Genomic DNA, 17,701 nt, shown 5'->3' with positions numbered 1-17,701 from the left:
CCATCTTTGTGTGTGTTATCCTGCAGTGACAGTCTTTCCTGACACTTTAAGGCACCTGCATCAATACAAGTTAACTATCTTGACCAAAGAGTGGGCATAGGGGGGAGGGGAGAGAAAAGACTCATTTTCCTTAGCCCCGTCTTTTCTGTCTGTCAGAGTCTCTCTGTCTGTCTGTGTCTCTCCCCCCCCCGCCTCTCTCATGCGCGCGCACACACACACACACACACACACACACACACACACAAAATGGAGCCTCAAAGAGTGGCTCCTCCTCTAAACACCACTGCTGCTGGTGAGAGGAGAAGTCCCCCTATCCCTGTGGACAGTGCCGGCTCCAGGGTTTTTGCCGCCCCAAGCAGCAAAAAGAAAAAAAAAGAAAAAAAAGCCGCTATCTGCGGTGCTGCCGCTGCCGCTTCAGTCTTCCGCAGCAATTCAGCGACTGGTCCTTGCTCCGAGAGGGAGTGAGGGACTTACCGCCGAAGAGCTGGATAATGCCGCCCCTCTCCATTGGTCGCCCTAAGCACCTGCTTGCTGGGCTGGTGCCTGGAGCCGGCCCTGCCTGTGGATATTTGGAGGTTGGTGGGAAGAGGAATAACTTGTTTATGAAAAGGAATGTTTAGTTTTGCTCCTCCTTCCCAACTTGAAAAGGGAGGCTGGGGGAAAGATGTTGGAGTGTCTCAATGCATCTTCCTGCTGTCTGAGAATTGTGGTGGCTGGTGGGGCTCTGGGACACTTCAGCAACGAGAATGAGATGGGTAGAGAGAAGGAGATGTTCTGTCTCTACCCACGTTCCCAGCCAAACATGGGTGATTCATCAGATGGGACTGCATAGCACAGGGAAGTGAGCAAAGCAGTGTGAAGCAACACAGAGAATTGGTCAGCTAGTGATGTTTTATGCTTTAAAAAAAAAAAAAAGACAAGCTAATGTAATATAGATTCAGATTATGTTTAGGCTATTATTCTTTTATCTCCTGACTAACTTTAAAAGCATGATTACTTTTATTTTGTGGAATCATAAAATCTAGAAAGGCTTATTGCATCATTCAAGAATCATTTTTGACACTACACATTTGTAGTGCCCTATTCAGTCTGCTTTTAAAAATCCCAAGTGATAAGGCTTTCATTATTTCCCCTGAGCAGCTGACTTCTGACACTGCCTTATATTGCATTGCTTCATGTTTTCAGCATGAGTCTTTCAAATTTCTTTATATATTCATCCTGTATATTGCATCACAGATGGCGAAACTATTCTGAAAAACCAGCAGAGGCAAAGTGACCAGTCCAATTTTGTCCCTGTAGGGGAGTAGTCGTTTCACATCTTGTTCATGATGGGCGCTTATCTCAGGATATTACTCAGACACCTGATTAGCCATTCTTGAGCAACAAAGACATTTAGTGGGAAGTGGACTGTAGTAAATGATTAACACACTACTCTTTACTAATGACATATATTGACTGGGCTTTTAAAATTTTAAATGACTGAGTCATTTTAAAAAGGAATGTCTCAAATTCTGAGAAAGAAATGTAAGTTAAGCATTTTTTTAAAAATAAACCTATTGAAGAGTTATAATAGAGATCTTTTCACACAGAAACTGGATAATTTGTATTTTCTTCCCCAGCAACCGTATCTGACACATTACACACACACACACCTTTTATAAATGTGTGTAACTCACATTTTCACTTGTCCCAGTATTTAATAATAGTGCTTGGGGACTTCAGCATTCATGTGGATAACAAGCCTGAAGCAACCTGGGATTTCTTGGTCACCAATGAGTGTCATGGGACTGTGCCATGGGATTAGCACATCAGCAGTCCTAGTGTTTGAGATGAGCGGAGGTGGGGGAGTACTGAAATGTATACCCATGTTGTGGACAGAGTGTTGCCTCCTTCCATTTCAGGTTTGACGGTCTACCTTCATGAACTAATGGAACTGAACTGGTTCTAGATGGCTCTGAGGAAGAATATTGTTCCTCCTACAGACCTCTCTAGCGATGGTTTGGAATGGTGTAGCACACTTTTTGTGCCACCTTCAGTGAAATGGCCCCAGAGGCACACATGTCTCTAAATGCATCCCCAAGAAGTGTACTGATGGCATGCAGTGACTGAAGTGAGAGGGAAGACTGCTAGCGCAAAGTCAGCAGAAATCCCAGCTCGTACATCAGTTGCAGCGTAAAATGCTTTTTAAAATCATATGCCATGGCATTATGGGAGGCAAAAACTGGTGATGGGCTGTATACTAATAAACAACTTCATATTCTCGGCCATGAATTGTTATCCTGCAGGGATTTTTCTCTGACACTTCAAGACACCTACATCGATACAACTCCGGACCTGTGCAACAGTACAGTGTTTCTCATTGGTATCTAGGCAATGTTTGTGACTTCTCTTGCCATCCATTCCTTCCACTCTCCCGATGCTTTTTGGCAGGGGTGCAGACGGGTGCAATGAAGTGTACTGGCACTTCTGCCTGTTTCAGTGCTGATACAATGAAGGATTTCATGCAAGCGGGGGAGAACTTGTAGAATTGTTAAATAAATCACTCTCTGGATTATATATGGTACAAAGTTGGACCAGTTTCTGAAACAGATTCAGTGGATGGTCTGAATCGATATGGTGGGCATTTTGTTTTCATATCAGAGTCAGAATTCTTAATCAAGATTGCAAATAAGATTATTTGTTTTATCCTCAAATCTATGATCAAATAGAGATTCTGGTTAAGGCCCCTTGGAATTTCTCTTGCAGGAGAAATAATCTTAATATGAACCTGCAGGTCTTGATCTTGATGGCAGTACATGACGTATCACCCATTTGTTGAGATACTCCTTGCAACATAGTGATGAAGTAGTATCAGACCCAAAAACGTCAGGACTCTAGGCAAGATCTGGGCTAGAAGGACACTGGACGTATCTTTTGAAAATTAAAGAATATCCATTGAATTTTGAGATTGGTGAGATCTTTAAAAAAAAATAGCTTAAAGTTAATCATTTTATGTAAGTAGTTTGTGACCCATTAGAGTTAGGCAAATTCTTAGAGAACTGCAAAGAAGGTTCCACTTGACTTTTTTTTTTTTTTTAAACCTACAAAAGGCCATTACTAAATCTTCTGCAGCCTGACTATCTAGTGTGTGTGCATAAATCAGTTAGTTGCACCTAACATTGTCTGAATGCATCCTATTTAAATTCCTTTAAATGATGCAATCAGCTAATTTTTGCCATCCGGAAAGAGTTATAGCATGAACATCCTGCTTTCTAATGTACGTTACAACAAATAACATGCCCAGGCAAATAGAAATTGTGTTCTCTCACCAAGCACTCATAGGCTATGGCATACTGTATTTTCTGTCTGTGGTAGCAACTTCTATGACCTACATATAGATCCATCTGCTTTTTTTCTAGAATTTAGGGGCAGATTACATGTATAATGGTGTTTGCTTTTGTGTGTTGCCAATATTGCAGATGTCTGAGTGGCCGCATGTGCGTCAAAACTATATGCAGTAATATATGGATGTACGAATTAATTATCTTTTCCTTCTATTTTAAAATAGAATGCTACAGACAGCTCTTCTAATTCTTCTCAAAAAAGGGAACAGCCGCTGCGGATACTAGCCTCTCCCACATCCTGCGAACATCGCAGAATTTGCACTCATGGTCACGTTCACGACCAGTATAGCTCTGACCACTACCAACTAGAACAAGTGAGCTTCTTATTAAATCCTCCTTACTTATAGGGATACCTTGAGAAAGTTCAAGCATCACGTTCTTAAATAGTCTAATATTAAGAGACTTACGAATTTTGTTTTTAGACGTTTTCAGTGGAAAAGGAGGTTGGGTTTTTTTAAAATTGGAATTTGAATATTCACCTATGCTGGCTGCAACAGACAACTGCAGCATTGAGCTGGCATGTGGATTTTTAACCTGGGGCTCTGTACCTGTGGTGGTTACAAATATGTGGGGGGCGGGGGGAGAGACAGGAGGCATAGTGAGCAACATGCCTTTCCTTATGTCTAAATGGAATGCAGGTTCTGAAACTATTTTCTCTTGCAACGTAGAGTCACAGCATGTAAAAGGTTGTTCCAACCATGTTAGTGCAGAAAGTGAGGCACAATATAAAGTGCAAGTGGTTAATCTATTTTGTTAATCAAAGCTTAGTAGCATACAAAAAAGAAAAGAAAATTAAGTTAATTTTATCATTTTAATAATGTGCATGATCAAGAAAAATTTTAAAAAAACTAAGAAAACACTGGTTAAAATTTCTTTCCCAAATGCACTAATGATGCTTAGTAACACTTGATCAAAAATGTCAAAAGCCTCTGCCAGTCATTGATAGAAAAGTAAACTGTTTGCCTTTTCTCCAGCAGTCAGTACAAAGGTCCTATCGACATGTCAGCTTTCCAGATGATGATGAGGAGATAGTGCGCATTAACCCTCGAGAAAAGATTTGGATGACAGGTTATGAGGACTACCGCCATGCCCCGTCGCGAGGGAAGTACATCGACACCGACGATGTGGACTCGTATGTACGTTTTGCCAAAAGTGATGCCTCAAAACATGATTACAATTATCCTTACGTAGACAGCTCAGACTTTGACCTGGGTGAAGATATAAAAGGTGCTGTGATAAAGACTCAGCCTGTCAAGTTCAAACCAAGACGGAAGGAAGATGGCGAGAGATCGCGGTGCGTGTATTGCAGGGACATATTCAATCATGAGGAAAACAGGCGAGGTCAGTGTCAGGATGCACCAGACCGCGTCAGAAGTTGCATCCGTCGAGTCAGCTGTATGTGGTGTGCGGACAGTATGCTCTATCACTGTATGTCTGATCCAGAAGGAGACTATACAGACCCTTGTTCCTGTGACACCAGTGATGAAAAGTTTTGCCTCCGGTGGATGGCCCTTATCGCCTTGTCCTTCTTTGCCCCATGTATGTGCTGTTACTTGCCCCTTCGGGCATGTTACCACTGTGGGGTTATGTGCAGGTGCTGTGGTGGGAAACACAAAGCAGCTGGATGACTACACACAAGTTTAAATTGTGTTACGCTTTCCCTGTAGTTAAGGAGCACGTTGGTTTGGAGCATTCAAATCCTTTATATTTTGATGCAGCCTGTGCGCCCAACACAGTCCAGAAACCACTTGGATCATTTATGTTTGGTTTTTCAAGGGCCACTCTGCATTGATTTGCTCTTCAAGTGTTCTAACAAACTAACCTACAGCATAGACTTTTGTATTATTAATCTGTAATCAAACAATGTCGTGTACATGTTTATATTTTTTCAGTTAAAAGGACTCTGAGATATGAACTGTGGATGGTGGTGGATTTTAGAACATCTCTAATGTGGATCAGTCTTGCCGTAGCTTGCCTTGAGCAGTACCATCTACACCTAGCAAGCATTGGCACTCTGAGAATGTAGTGTAATGGAACGAAATCCCTCCCAGAAAGTATTTTAACCTGCAATCAGTTATTGTATGTATAGAAGGTGTTCTAGTAACAAAATTGTACCACAACACAGTATTGCTGTCACTGTTTGTTTTTTCAAGCCAAAATAGTAATGTAAGCTGCAGTTTCTCTTTAGAGTCCATAATCATTTCTTTTGGCAAACAAATTATTTCTCTGAAGTTAAATTTCAAATATTAAGTGAATATGGGAAATGAGCCTTAATTTCAGTTAACTTTTGAGAATCTGAGAGTCCTCCAAACTGCATTCATTTCAGATCAATACTTGAAAGGGAAATTTTAAATTTAAACTTTTTTTCCTTAAATAGTTTTGCAAATAAAACTTTAGTTTTGGAATTCTCCATAATGGAAAGGAACTTTTCATTACCCTGCTATATCTTTATTTGATAATAAAACACTAATATTCTTGTCGTTGTTATGCAAAGAATTATTAATAAGATAGCCAGCGCAACCACAAAAGTAGTAGCATAATCCATTGTGGTTTTGAGAAACATTGAACAAGTGGTGGATTATGCAGAAAAAAAATAATTTTAAATTACATTTTGTTCTATAGAATAAATACATGTGCACGAGAATTTTACATCCACAATGAAATCCATATGTTAGAGTAACTCGGAATACGTATTTAAAATAAAAAGCCTACATGTAATAACCACTCCCGTTTCCTGACTAAGGACCTGACCCTGCAGATGCTTATGCATGTGCTACTTTTATACGTGTGAGTGATCCCATTGACTTTAGAAGCACTTACTCACATATGTGAAGTTCATCATATGAGTAAGCGTTTGCAGGGTTGGAGCCTAAGTGTCTCCTATACCCTTCTCCTCCCAGCTCACCACCCAGATATTGAAAGTGGATCCAGAGGGTTGTGTTACGCATACAGCAAGATGAGGATACTTTAAAAAAAAATTTTACTGTCATGTCTTGTGTACAAGGCTTGTAATTAGCTGGGAAAAGAGTATTTTTCTAATATATTACAAGGAATAGCCAAATAATTTTTATTAAAAAAAAAATGATTTAGATCAGTTAGCTCTAACTAGCATAGTACAATCTGAATATTTTGAGGCAGCTAGGGATTGGCTTGTCAAAGCTGGCACTGCTGTTTCTGCCATAATTTTTTTCTGCAGTAAATTGCCAGTGGGTGCATGCCCCTTCCCTCCCTCTTATTGCACATTGACATCAGTCTTAAAGGAAAGGAACTCTTTATTTCTGCCAAATAGATTTAAGAGATGCTTGCCATTCTTTCAAGTTGGAATGTTCCAACAGTTCCTCTGAGAGTTAATCACAGCTTTTTGTAAACTATCCGTTAATTATGCAACGTACTTCTAGACTGTAGAGTTTGGTAAACTTAATTTGCAGCAATTGCTGGGTTTAGGGTCAAAAAAATTGAATGATAATAGAAAGGGATCGATTTTTGCTCTTGGTGTAACGTGTCTGGGTTCACTGAGTGAAATACAAATTTTTCATACCTGATCGGAAATGACAAATCTCTCAGTGGTGTCTAGTAAACATCAAGCCAGCCTCAAAAAGATGTGATGGAACAATCTTTTTTTTGCAAGTTTGTTTCATGTAAACCAACATCTGTAAGGTCTTGCCTCTACAAAGCACAACACTACGAAGAGATCTTACAGTTTTTTGTCAAGTCTCTATTAAGTGCCCCTATTTATTTAAGTAAATCAGACATACTCCAAGCCTTTACGTATGTCGTCTTTTTTAAAATCCCTCTTCCCGACCCCTCTTGGTTTTTGTAATACTTGTCGATCTTGCTACACATTTTCTTTGGATTGTGAAGGCAATGGTGTAAGGGCACAATGGTAGAAAATGGAGGCTTTATTTGTAAATATTTCTCATTGGTCTCCACACTGCAGCTGAACGGTGTGTAGTGTTTTCCCAGTCAGCTTTGCAATACTGACATCAATCATTTGAGAGACATTCTCCAGATTTTATTTTTGTATCTGTGGTAACAAAACATTAACCAAATTTTATTTCAGTTGTGAAGAGGTTTTTTTCAAGCTATTGCTCACATTAACAAATGAAAGTGCCTGAAGCCTACATCCATAATGTATCTGTATACTAAAAGTTAAAACCCTGTTGTATTGATTTTTTATAAGCCTTTTTACCTCTGTGTAAAAAATATATATACAAGTGTATGATGTACATTTTAGTTAACTTCTTTTTTTATTGTTTCTAATATGTATGATCAGCGTAGTCCATGTAAATATAAATACATCATATCAAAATGATGCTGCTTACATTATTTGCAGATTTGGAGCTGAGACAGAGATAGCGTTGTTATTAATGCGGGTTACACAAGAGAAAACTGATCATGGAAGGAGAGGGGATAAAGGAAGAATTTTTTTTTTTTAAGCCTGGTGAACACATGATGTCAATTCCTCCAGTTAGCATGGGATTTTTGAGGTCAATGGGGATTTTTTCCTCTTGGGCACCTGATGCTCTATTATAACTGAGTTCTTCCTCATTTTCCAAGTATGGAGTTTCCTCTCCCGCTAGTCTAGAGTGACAATGTACTGCCAGCGGGTGGAGCTGTTCAGAGACTTGGCTGTCTCCCAGTGTCTCATCTCCACTCAAAGAAGCAGGAGATTCCCCTAGGACTCTTCTCTTTGTGTCTCCAGGCTTCCCATTGTGTTTGGTTTTGATTTTTCTGTAGCAGGTCCAATTAAATCATAGGAAGCACGGTACACCAAGGTGAAGCATGGCAGCCTTGGCTGACTCCCAACAGCAGCAGTGTGGCAGGCAAGCTTTGAACTGTTTGAGGTGGAAATTCAGATGCAGGATCTGGTGTCTTGGAAGCAACAAGCTAGAGATCCTTGGCTGGGTTTGGGGCTATTTGCTGTTCTGACTGAGGTGAAATACTGCGTCCAGGAGTGTCACTAAGAAGCTTGTAAGTTAGAAGGTTATGGAAAACCCACAGCACAGGAACACACCCCTATCACCACCACCACCATCCTTTTCAGACTGCCTCAGTTGCCAGATTTTACCCCAATAATTCCAGGAAGGGGCTTTGTCCAGTCCTGGCTGATCTCTCCAATATCCTGGGACGGACGTGACTACACCACCACTATATATGCCAAAATAGCTGGAATCTGGAGGTAGAAGATTTTCTCTTTCCAGTTTCCCTTCATGTGTTCCAGTTTGGCCTAGCTAGACATCCTGTTGAGCCTGACATCTTTCATCTAAGCGACACTGCTGAGTATCTAGTTGCTCCTACCCTCAGCCTGCCCGTTCCAGTGGACAAATCAGAAAGGCTACAATCTGATGCTAAAATCACATCGTTGAGAGAGGAGAGCACACCGTTTTGTTGTACAGGTGTTTTTAAAACCACTTCAGCAAGACTTTAAAGCTCATAGGGCGTTACTGCACGAGTAAGGGGCTTCTGAACTGGGCTCACATAGAATAGAATCATAGAACTGGAAGGGACCTTGAGAGATCATCTAGTCCAGTCCGCTGCACTTGTTGCAGGACTAAGGATTATCGAGACCATCCCTGACACGTGTTTGTCCAACCTGCACTTAAAAATCCCCAGTGATGGAGATTCCACAACCTCCCAGGCAATTTATTCAAGTGCTTAACCACTCTGATGGGAATTTTTTCCTAATGTCCAACCTAAATTGCCCTTGCTGCAATTTAAGCCCACTGCTTTTTGTCCTATCCTCAGAGGTTAAGAAAAAAAAAATTTCCTCCTCCTCCTGGTAAAAACCTTTTACATACTTGAAAACTGTTATCATGTCCCCCCCCCCCAAGTCTTCTCTTCTCCAGCCTAAAGAAACCAATTTTTTTCAATCTTCCCTCATAGGGAGCATAGGTCATGTTTTCTACACCTTTAATTATTTTTGTTGCTCTTCTCTGGACTTTCTCCAGTTTGTCCACATCTTTCCTGAAATGTGGCACCCAGAACTGGACACAATACTCTAGTTGAGGCCTAATCAGCATGGAGTAGAGCAGAAGAATTAGTTCTTGTGTCTTGCTTACAGTACTCCTGCTAATGCATCCCACAATGATGTTTGCTTTTTTTTTTTGCAAGTGTTACACTGTTGACTCATATTTAACTTGTGATCTACTATGACCCCCAGATCCCTTTCCGCAGTACTCCTTCCTAGGCAGTCATTTCCCATTTTGTATGTGTGCAACTGATGGTTCCTTCCTAAGTGGAGTACTTTGCATTTGTCCTTATTGAATTTCAATCTGTTTACTTCAGACCATTTCTTATTTGTCCAGATCACTTTGAATTTTAATCCTATCCTCCGAAACACTTGCAACCCCTCTCAGCTTGGTATCATCCGCAAACTTTAAAGTGTACTCCCTATGCCATTATCTAAATCATTGATGAAGATATTGAACAGAACCGGACCCAGACTCGATCCCTGCGGGACCCCACTCTTTATGCCCTTCCAACATGCCTGTGAACCACTGATAACTACTCTCTGGGAATGATTTTCCAACCAGTTATGCACCCACCTTATAGTAGAGCCATCTATGCTGTATTTCCCTAGTTTGTTTATGACAAGGTCATGTAAGACACTATCAAAAGCCTTACTGAATTCAAGATATAATACATCTACCACTTCCCCCCATCCACAAGGCTTGTTACCCTTTCAAAGAAAGCTATCAGGTTTCTTTGACAAACTTCAGCCAACTCCCTCAAATCATCCCTTGATTCCCTTGTCTTTCTGAAGGGCAGTCCACAGACTGGACAACAGCAAGAGCTGTAGCTGTGAAAACAGTGTTCTTCAGCTGTGAGGCTGGGATGCCCAGTAGATTGGGGCCTCTGCCATTTCTGAGGTGGTCAGTTCATGCCTTCTGTAAGATGCCTTAGTGTACTATAACCCAAAAAAGCACCCCAAAAGGGGATATGAGACAAAAAAAAAAAGAGCAGAAAGGGAGTAAAAAACACCTTGATTTCCACTGTTTTTTCGCTTAGAACAAAGCTTTCATCCATAGCTTTCAAGCCTTCCAAATCAAATTAAAAACTGCCTCAGAGAATCTCTCCATAGACTTTCAAATTCCTCTCCTTCCTTGGGAAAAGTAAACAGGCAATTGCAGCCTTTATTTTACCAGAAACAATTACTCCTTTTCCTGAGCACTATTTGTGTGTGAGAGAGTGCAGGGAGAGAGGGGGTTCATTCAAAACACTGACTAGCTGGGAGAGAACAGACAAGTTCTACCCAGTACTGTTTCTCTCCAGGCTGAATGACAATGTGCAACGCCCATTTCCGCATGAAGTTAGGACCATTCTGTTAAACTTCTCTTCAGGATTGGAGCCCATCCTCATGTGCCAATTTGCCAGTGCTACCTGCACTTTGCCTTTGGCTACTCTTCCCTCCTTGACTTACCAGTCTACCAATGTATCTGATGTCCAGTCGATGACTGAAAGCTCATAGACTTGATGGCCCACTGATACAAAATATTACCTGTATATACTGACTGGGCCTTCCAACTATTTAAGTCCCGTGCCTTCATCTGTCTTCACAGGTGTTCCCTAGTGTCCTCTCAATCAGGATCTGGCCTGCCTCTGGACATTCTATTAGACATTCCTGGTTCTAGTACAGTTGCCTAAGGAAATATTTCACAGTTTGTATTTCTTCTGGAAACTCCCCAAGTACTCCACTTACTTTATGAGACGGTGAGTGGATTAACATCTGTTCTGTGTTGGTGATGTACTGCTGTATTCTACACACGTTCCTGATTGTTCATGGAATTTCTAGAATTAGGAACTAGATTCTCTTCTGCATCACTGAGGGAGCTTTAATGGGCCCTATTCAGTTCACGGTAAATGATTGTCCCAAGAAACTCATCAGAACAACTTCCTTCAGTAGCAAGCAGCTAAGTGGCTTGTCCTTCTCAAGATTTCCTCTGAATTTGGTTGTCATTCACAAAAGAAGCAACAAATAGTGTCCCTTCAGGGCGTACTGGCCCTTTGAGGCTGGAGTACTCATTAAAAATCCTGAATGAAGCAAGGGAAATTTTCGTGCTCATAGAGCAGGACGTTTTGTTGATTTATTACTTTGTTTGTTTACAGTAGTGCCCACTATATGCTGGGTGCTCACCAAGCCCTCACAAAGGATAGTAAGAGCAGCCTGTAGGTCACCTGACTAAGCAGATGCCAGTTGAATGTATGAGAATAGCAACATAGAATAACTAGTCTTTTTCATTCCTGGATCTCAAAGTGCTCTACAGATGATCAGTACAATTATCGCTATTTTAGTGATGGAAAAACTGAGGGACAGGAAGGGAAGTGACTTGCCTAAGGTCACCCAGCGAAGCAGCAGCTGTGAATTGAACCTACCTTTCCTGAGTCCTAATCCAGTGCCCAAACCACTATGCCACACTGCCTAAAACTATTGAGTCCTCAAGCAGTTATCCGTTATGGTGGCCCAGGCACCCATAGTCTCTGACTCCTAAATAGCTTAGCTTAGCATCTTTGAAGCTCCTGATCTGTAGGTAGTGTCTGTTCCAGGATTCTCTCTACAGCACTTGAGTTTCTTCTCAAAACCTCTCCGTTTACAGGAGAATATTCAGGATAGTTTGTGGACTTCCTGCTCAGATCTGGAAACTGTCCCCAAATCTGGGCATTTCAAGACTCATTGTGTCTCAACCAGAGAGATATTGGCGTTGCTCTTAGAAAGGCTCTTTATTGGGGCGAAGTCTTGTTGCCTACTCCACTTCTTACCCTTTTGTGGAGCATCCAAGACACTGTCAGGAGAGTGGTAGAATGATGTGATGCTTTAGGTAATCTCTGAATGTTTTTTTTTTTAATACATGGAGGGATTTTCCCTGTACTTTCTATTAAAAAACTGTCCCCATTAGCAATTGCATTGGCCAGGAGAGGAACTAAGTTTGAGGTCTTACCCATCTGCAGTCCTTCTATGCACCTTGCATATGGTGGGGGAAGGGAAAAGGAAAAGCAAAAGTTAACAATAAAAGCTCATCTGCAGATAAAAACTGGTTTTCCTCTTGGCTCAGTTTGTTATTGATGATTGTTTTGGAGATTGGTTTTACTGCTGGCTACTGCCCAGTTTTAATAGATCACAGAGCACCCAGTGCTCACAAGGGAGAAAAGTCAATTTGACTTATGGTAAATTTTTCTTTCTCTGAAGTGGACACTTTGTTACTCTGAGAGACGTGACCCAGGGCATCCTCTAATTGGCATTAAATTCTAATTGGAGGAGAAATATTTAAATTCTTCCTTTTTTTCCCCTTAGAAAGAAGGAAAGATGGAGACATCTTTGGATTCTTCTTCAAGCGATGGTCCTTATATGTATTCCAAAAACTGCATCATGTGCTGGAGCTGTATGTTTTTCCTCAGCAGTGGCCGTTGACCCACATAGTCATCATATATCACCACGTGTTCCATGAGAAGTTATAGGAGGCCATGTGGGGCAACGCTCCCGCAGCTCCCTCTTACCACATGGTGGGAGTTGGAATCCTCTCTTCGCACTTGTCACCTGTATGAGAATGACAGTCCTTTGTAAATAGATAGTTCTGCTGCTTCTTACTTTTGTAAATAAGTTAGTTTGTGTATATAGTAGCCCCGCATGCCCCCCCAACCCCTTCAGGGGATTATACCCCATGTCCCAGGGTTCAAGAACTGCGCCTCATGCTCTCACTCATTTTTCATGAGCACATGCGCTGTCTCTACTGCCTATGCAAGACACACCTTGTCTCCTGCTGCAATATCTTCAAGTCCTTCCAATCAAGGCCCCTTGATGCTCAACTTCTGCACCTCTGCAAGTTCCTCGTGGCCTCATGCAGAGTCTGATCCCGGACCATCAGTGCCTTCTCTCAGCCCTGCAGACACCTACACCAGTTGAGCTGCTCCTCAGCAGCGACCCACCTCCACCGGTCATCTCTGTCAACAAAGAGAAATCTGTGCTTCTCCTAGTACAGACAATCCACTTCATCAGAGCGCACCAGGACTCTGTCGCAGTGGGAGCCTTCCTCCCGGCAGACCACTCTCACGTCCCTCATGAAGCCCCTGTGCCACAACCTGGGCACCATGGGGTGCCGTTGTCTCTGTCTCCTCAGCCACATGGCGATGCTGCCCGCATGCCTCCATATGTACTGCCTACAGCTGTGGCTCCTCTCAGTCTGCAGGCTCCACATCACCCACCCTCATTCTTGATTATCCCCAGCTGGGTCCAATCCTCTATTACCTCTATCCCCACGGCTGCCCTCACCACAGGCGCCTCCCTGGCAGGGTGTGGAGCACACTTGGCCAGCCATGCCGCACAGAGGAAGTGGACTTCCGGAGAGGCGCGCATGCATGTGAACACACTGGAGCTGCACGTGGTCTGCTGGGCCTGCCACATATTCCTGTCTCTGCTCTGCGACCAACACAGCCAGATCCTCTTGGGTAACACCACCGCCATGGCATACGTAAACAAAGAGGGCGGTACCAGATCTCTGTCACTCTGCACAGAGGCTATCTGCCTCTGGAACTGGTTTCTCCACCACAGCATCATACCCCATGTGGTGTACCTCCCAGGGGCGCAGAACTTCCTGGCCGACGCAGTCAGCAGAACCTGGTACCTCCAACCATGAGTGGGAACTCCACAATCCCACTCTCTGCTCCATCTGCCACGCTTGGGGCACGCCCCTTGGGGACCACTTTGCCACCCATACAATCCTCAAGTTCCCCCTCTACTACACTAGGGTTCAGAACTCCAAGGGCGACCCCCTCCTTCTTCCATGGTGCAACGGCCTTTGGTATGCTTTTCCTCCAGTTCCTCTCCTTCCCCAAGTCCTCCACAAGATCTGCTGATACCAAGTCAAGGTCATCCTGATATAGTCTCACACTGGCCCCGACAGTTTTGGTTTCCCAATGTACTCAGACTGTTGGTCCACGAACAGATCAGCCTCCCCAACCTGCTGGACCTTTCTCACCCAGGATAATGGCAGGGTTCACCACCCCAACCCAACTGACGGGCTGCTTTTTGGGATAGGGCTCACATGTAGACAATGCCAGTACATCACCTGTTCACCATATCCTTACACACAATAGGCGGCAGTCTATGAGGGCAACACCGCCACCTCCCCCTCTATGCCGTCTCCGTGCCTGTCATCATAAACTACCTCCTGGAGCTCAAGAACTCAGGCTTCACACTCAGCTCGATTTGCATCCACCTTGTGGCACTCAGCACCTTCCTGCCTCCTATGAACAGTTGATCGGTGTTTACCCACCCTACCACTTCCTGGTTTTTGAGGGGCCTGATGAGCTGCTTCCCACCCCAAGCCCTCCCAGGACCTCAACCTCGTGCTGTCTGCCTTCACCTGGCCTCCATTCAAACCGCTGGCCACATACTCCCTTGCCCACCTATCCATGAAGGTCCTCTTCCTGGTGGCCATCACTTCTTCCCAGCAAATTGGCAGCCATGATGGCAGATCCCCCTATATATAGTCTTTCATAAAGACAAGATCTCCCAGTGCTTTCACCCTAAGTTCCTCCCAAACGTTGTCTCCAAGTTTCATCTCAACCAGTCCATCCATCTCATGGTCTTTCATCCTAAACCGCACACCACTCCCACAGACAGGATGCTGCACTGCCTGGACATCCGCAGGGCACTGTCCTTCTACTTGCACAGGACTCATGCATTTCGCGCTCTCCCCCCCACCCCCAAGTGCATTACAGAGTGTTACATGCACTCCAATGTGACACTGCCCGGCAGGATCACGGGACACTGCATGCGAGTGCACGCAATCATCTCTGCCTCCCTGACAGACATCCTCTGGCATGAGATCTGCCGTGCAGCAATGTGGCACTCCATTCTCACCTTCACAACTCACTACACCATCGACCAATGGGCAGCTGCTGATAGGACTGTGGGCCGGGCTATCCTGCAGCAGGCCTTACCCATCGCATCCTCACACCCATCTCTGAGCTGATCATTGCTCCATACTCACTCACGTTTGGAATACATATAGGGACCATCACTCAAAGAAGAGGAACCTGTAACTGGAGGTTCTTTGAGATGTGTGGACCCTATTTGTATTCCAATACCCGTACACCTTCCCCTCTGCTGCGGGCTCTCTCTGCAGCAGTAAGAGGGGGACTGAGGGTGTGTTGCCCCGCCTGGCCTCCTATGACCTCGCATGGAGCACACGGTGATGTAAGACAACCACGTGGGTCAACAGACACTGCTGCAGAAAAGCGCCTGGCTCCGGGACATGGTGCGCATGCGCACCTGTATTTGGAATACAATAGGAACCACACATCTCGAAGAATCTCCAGTTACAGGTAAGTAACCTCCTCTTCCTCATTTTGGGATCTTGCTTTGCCATGCATTTTTGTTTTTAAACAATTAATGAACTAGCAGATAGAAGATCATGCCTGAATCTTGCCTGGAGATGACTATGATCTTTCGTAATGTTTGTTAATCAGAATGTACAGAAACTTTTGCCAGTATAGCCATCTTGGTTAGGGGTGTGATATTTTTTTAATGACATTTCTATACTGAGAAAAGCCCTTGTGTAGATAGTTATGCTGCATAGTTTTTCATTCAGTGAAACCAGTATAACCCAGAACCAGCAAAAGAGTGCTATGTCTACACCAAGAAAGGTTGAGAAAAAAAAAGAGAGCGGTGCCTCTATGCTTGGAAAAAGAAGAGGAATACCCAGATGTAATGGATCACAGAGCACCAAGTACTAACTTCAGAGACAGAAAAATTATGGGTAGGTGAGTAAATTGTACCTTTTGCCATTGAATTCAATGGGAGCAAAGTTAGGCTTTTGAAAATCCCAGCTGTTTTTTCCATAAACTAATATCGAAGTGACATACAAGAGTGATAATTTAATTATTTGCATTATTTAATTAATTGCCATTTGTTTTTTATGCCTGAAAAGTAACAGAACTGTGGTCAATATTGTGAACATAAGAACACAAGAATGGCCATACTGGGTCAGACCAAAGATCCATCCAGCCCAGTATCCTGTCTAATGACAGTGACTAATGCCAGGTGTCTCAGAGGGAGTGAACCTAACAGGTAATGATCATGTGATCTCTCTCCTGCCATCCATCTCCACCCTCTGACAAACAGAGGCTAAGGACACTATTCCTTACCTATCCTGGTTAATAGCCATTCATGGACTTAACCTCCATGAATTTATCTAACTCTCTTTTAAACCCTGTTACAGTCCTAGCCTTCACAACCTCCTTAGGCAAGAAGTTCCACAGGTTGACTGTGCGCTGTGTGAAGATGAACTTCCTTTTATTTGTTTTAAACCTGCTGCCCATTAATTTCATTTGGTGGCCCCTAGTTCTTATATTCTGGGAACAAGTAAATAACTTTTCCTTATTCACTTTCTCCACGCCACTCATGATTTTGTATACCTCTATCATATCCCCGCTTAGTCTCCTCTTTTCCAAACTGAAAAGTCCTAGCCTCTTTAATCTCTCCTTATATGGGACCTGTTCCAAACCCCTAATCATTTTAGTTGCCCTTCTCTGAACCTTTTCTAATGGCAGTATATCTTTTTTGAGATGAGAAGACCACATCTGTAAGCAGTATTCAAGATGTAGGCGTACCATTGATTTATATAAGGGCAATAAGATATTCTCCATCTTATTCTCTATCCTTTTTTTAATGATTCCTAACATCCTGTTTGTTTTTTTGACTGCTGCTGCACACTGCATGGGCAGCTTCAGAGAACTATCCATGATGACTCCAAGATCCCTTTTCTGGTTAGTTGTAGCTAAATTAGCCCCCATCATATTGTATGTATGGTTCGGGTTATTTTTCCCCAATGTGCATTACTTTACATTTATCTGCATTAAATTTCATTTGCCATTTTGTTGCCCAATCACTTAGTTTTGTGAGATCTTTTTGAAGTTCTTCACAGTCTGTTTTGGTCTTAACTATCTTGAGCAGTTTAGTATTGTCAGGGTTCCCTCCCCACTCTGAACTCTAGGATACACGTGGGGACCCACATGAAAGACTCCCTAAACTTATTTCTACCATCTTAGGTTAAAAACTCCCCAAGGCACAAATCCGTCCTTGTAGCTTGGATTAGGTAACGCTGCCACCACCAAGTGATTTAAACAAACATTTAGGGAGGGCCACTTGGAGCTCTACCTTCCCCAAATATCCCCACAAGCCCCAACACCCCTTTTCCTGGGGAGGCTTGAGAATGTATCCTCACCAATTGGTACAGAAGAACATAGACCCAAACCCTTGGATCTTAAAACAATGAAAAATCAATCAGGTTCTTAAAAGAAGAATTTTAATTCAAGAAAAA

At 43.0% G+C, this 17,701-nt stretch overlaps 1 protein-coding gene across 3 annotated transcripts in view; it reads left to right on the top strand.

The window, feature by feature from the left end:
• Positions 1 to 7,695, top strand: part of SPRED2 (sprouty related EVH1 domain containing 2) — an 85,884-nt gene extending 78,189 nt beyond the window's left edge. For 2 of the 3 annotated variants that reach the window (XM_050952185.1, XM_050952187.1), the window contains exons 5-6: positions 3,548 to 3,697; positions 4,358 to 7,695. In XM_050952185.1, the coding sequence (XP_050808142.1) occupies positions 3,548 to 3,697; positions 4,358 to 5,011 (804 nt within the window). In that variant the 3' untranslated portion in view covers positions 5,012 to 7,695. The remainder of the gene's footprint in view (positions 1 to 3,547; positions 3,698 to 4,357) is intronic. The other variant, XM_050952186.1, reaches the window with a different exon arrangement.
• The last annotated feature ends 10,006 nt before the right edge of the window (positions 7,696 to 17,701 follow it).

Source organism: Gopherus flavomarginatus, chromosome 4 (genome assembly GCF_025201925.1).
Source record: "Gopherus flavomarginatus isolate rGopFla2 chromosome 4, rGopFla2.mat.asm, whole genome shotgun sequence".
Taxonomy (NCBI): Eukaryota; Metazoa; Chordata; order Testudines; family Testudinidae; genus Gopherus; species Gopherus flavomarginatus.
This window is presented reverse-complemented; position numbering and strand designations above follow the sequence as displayed.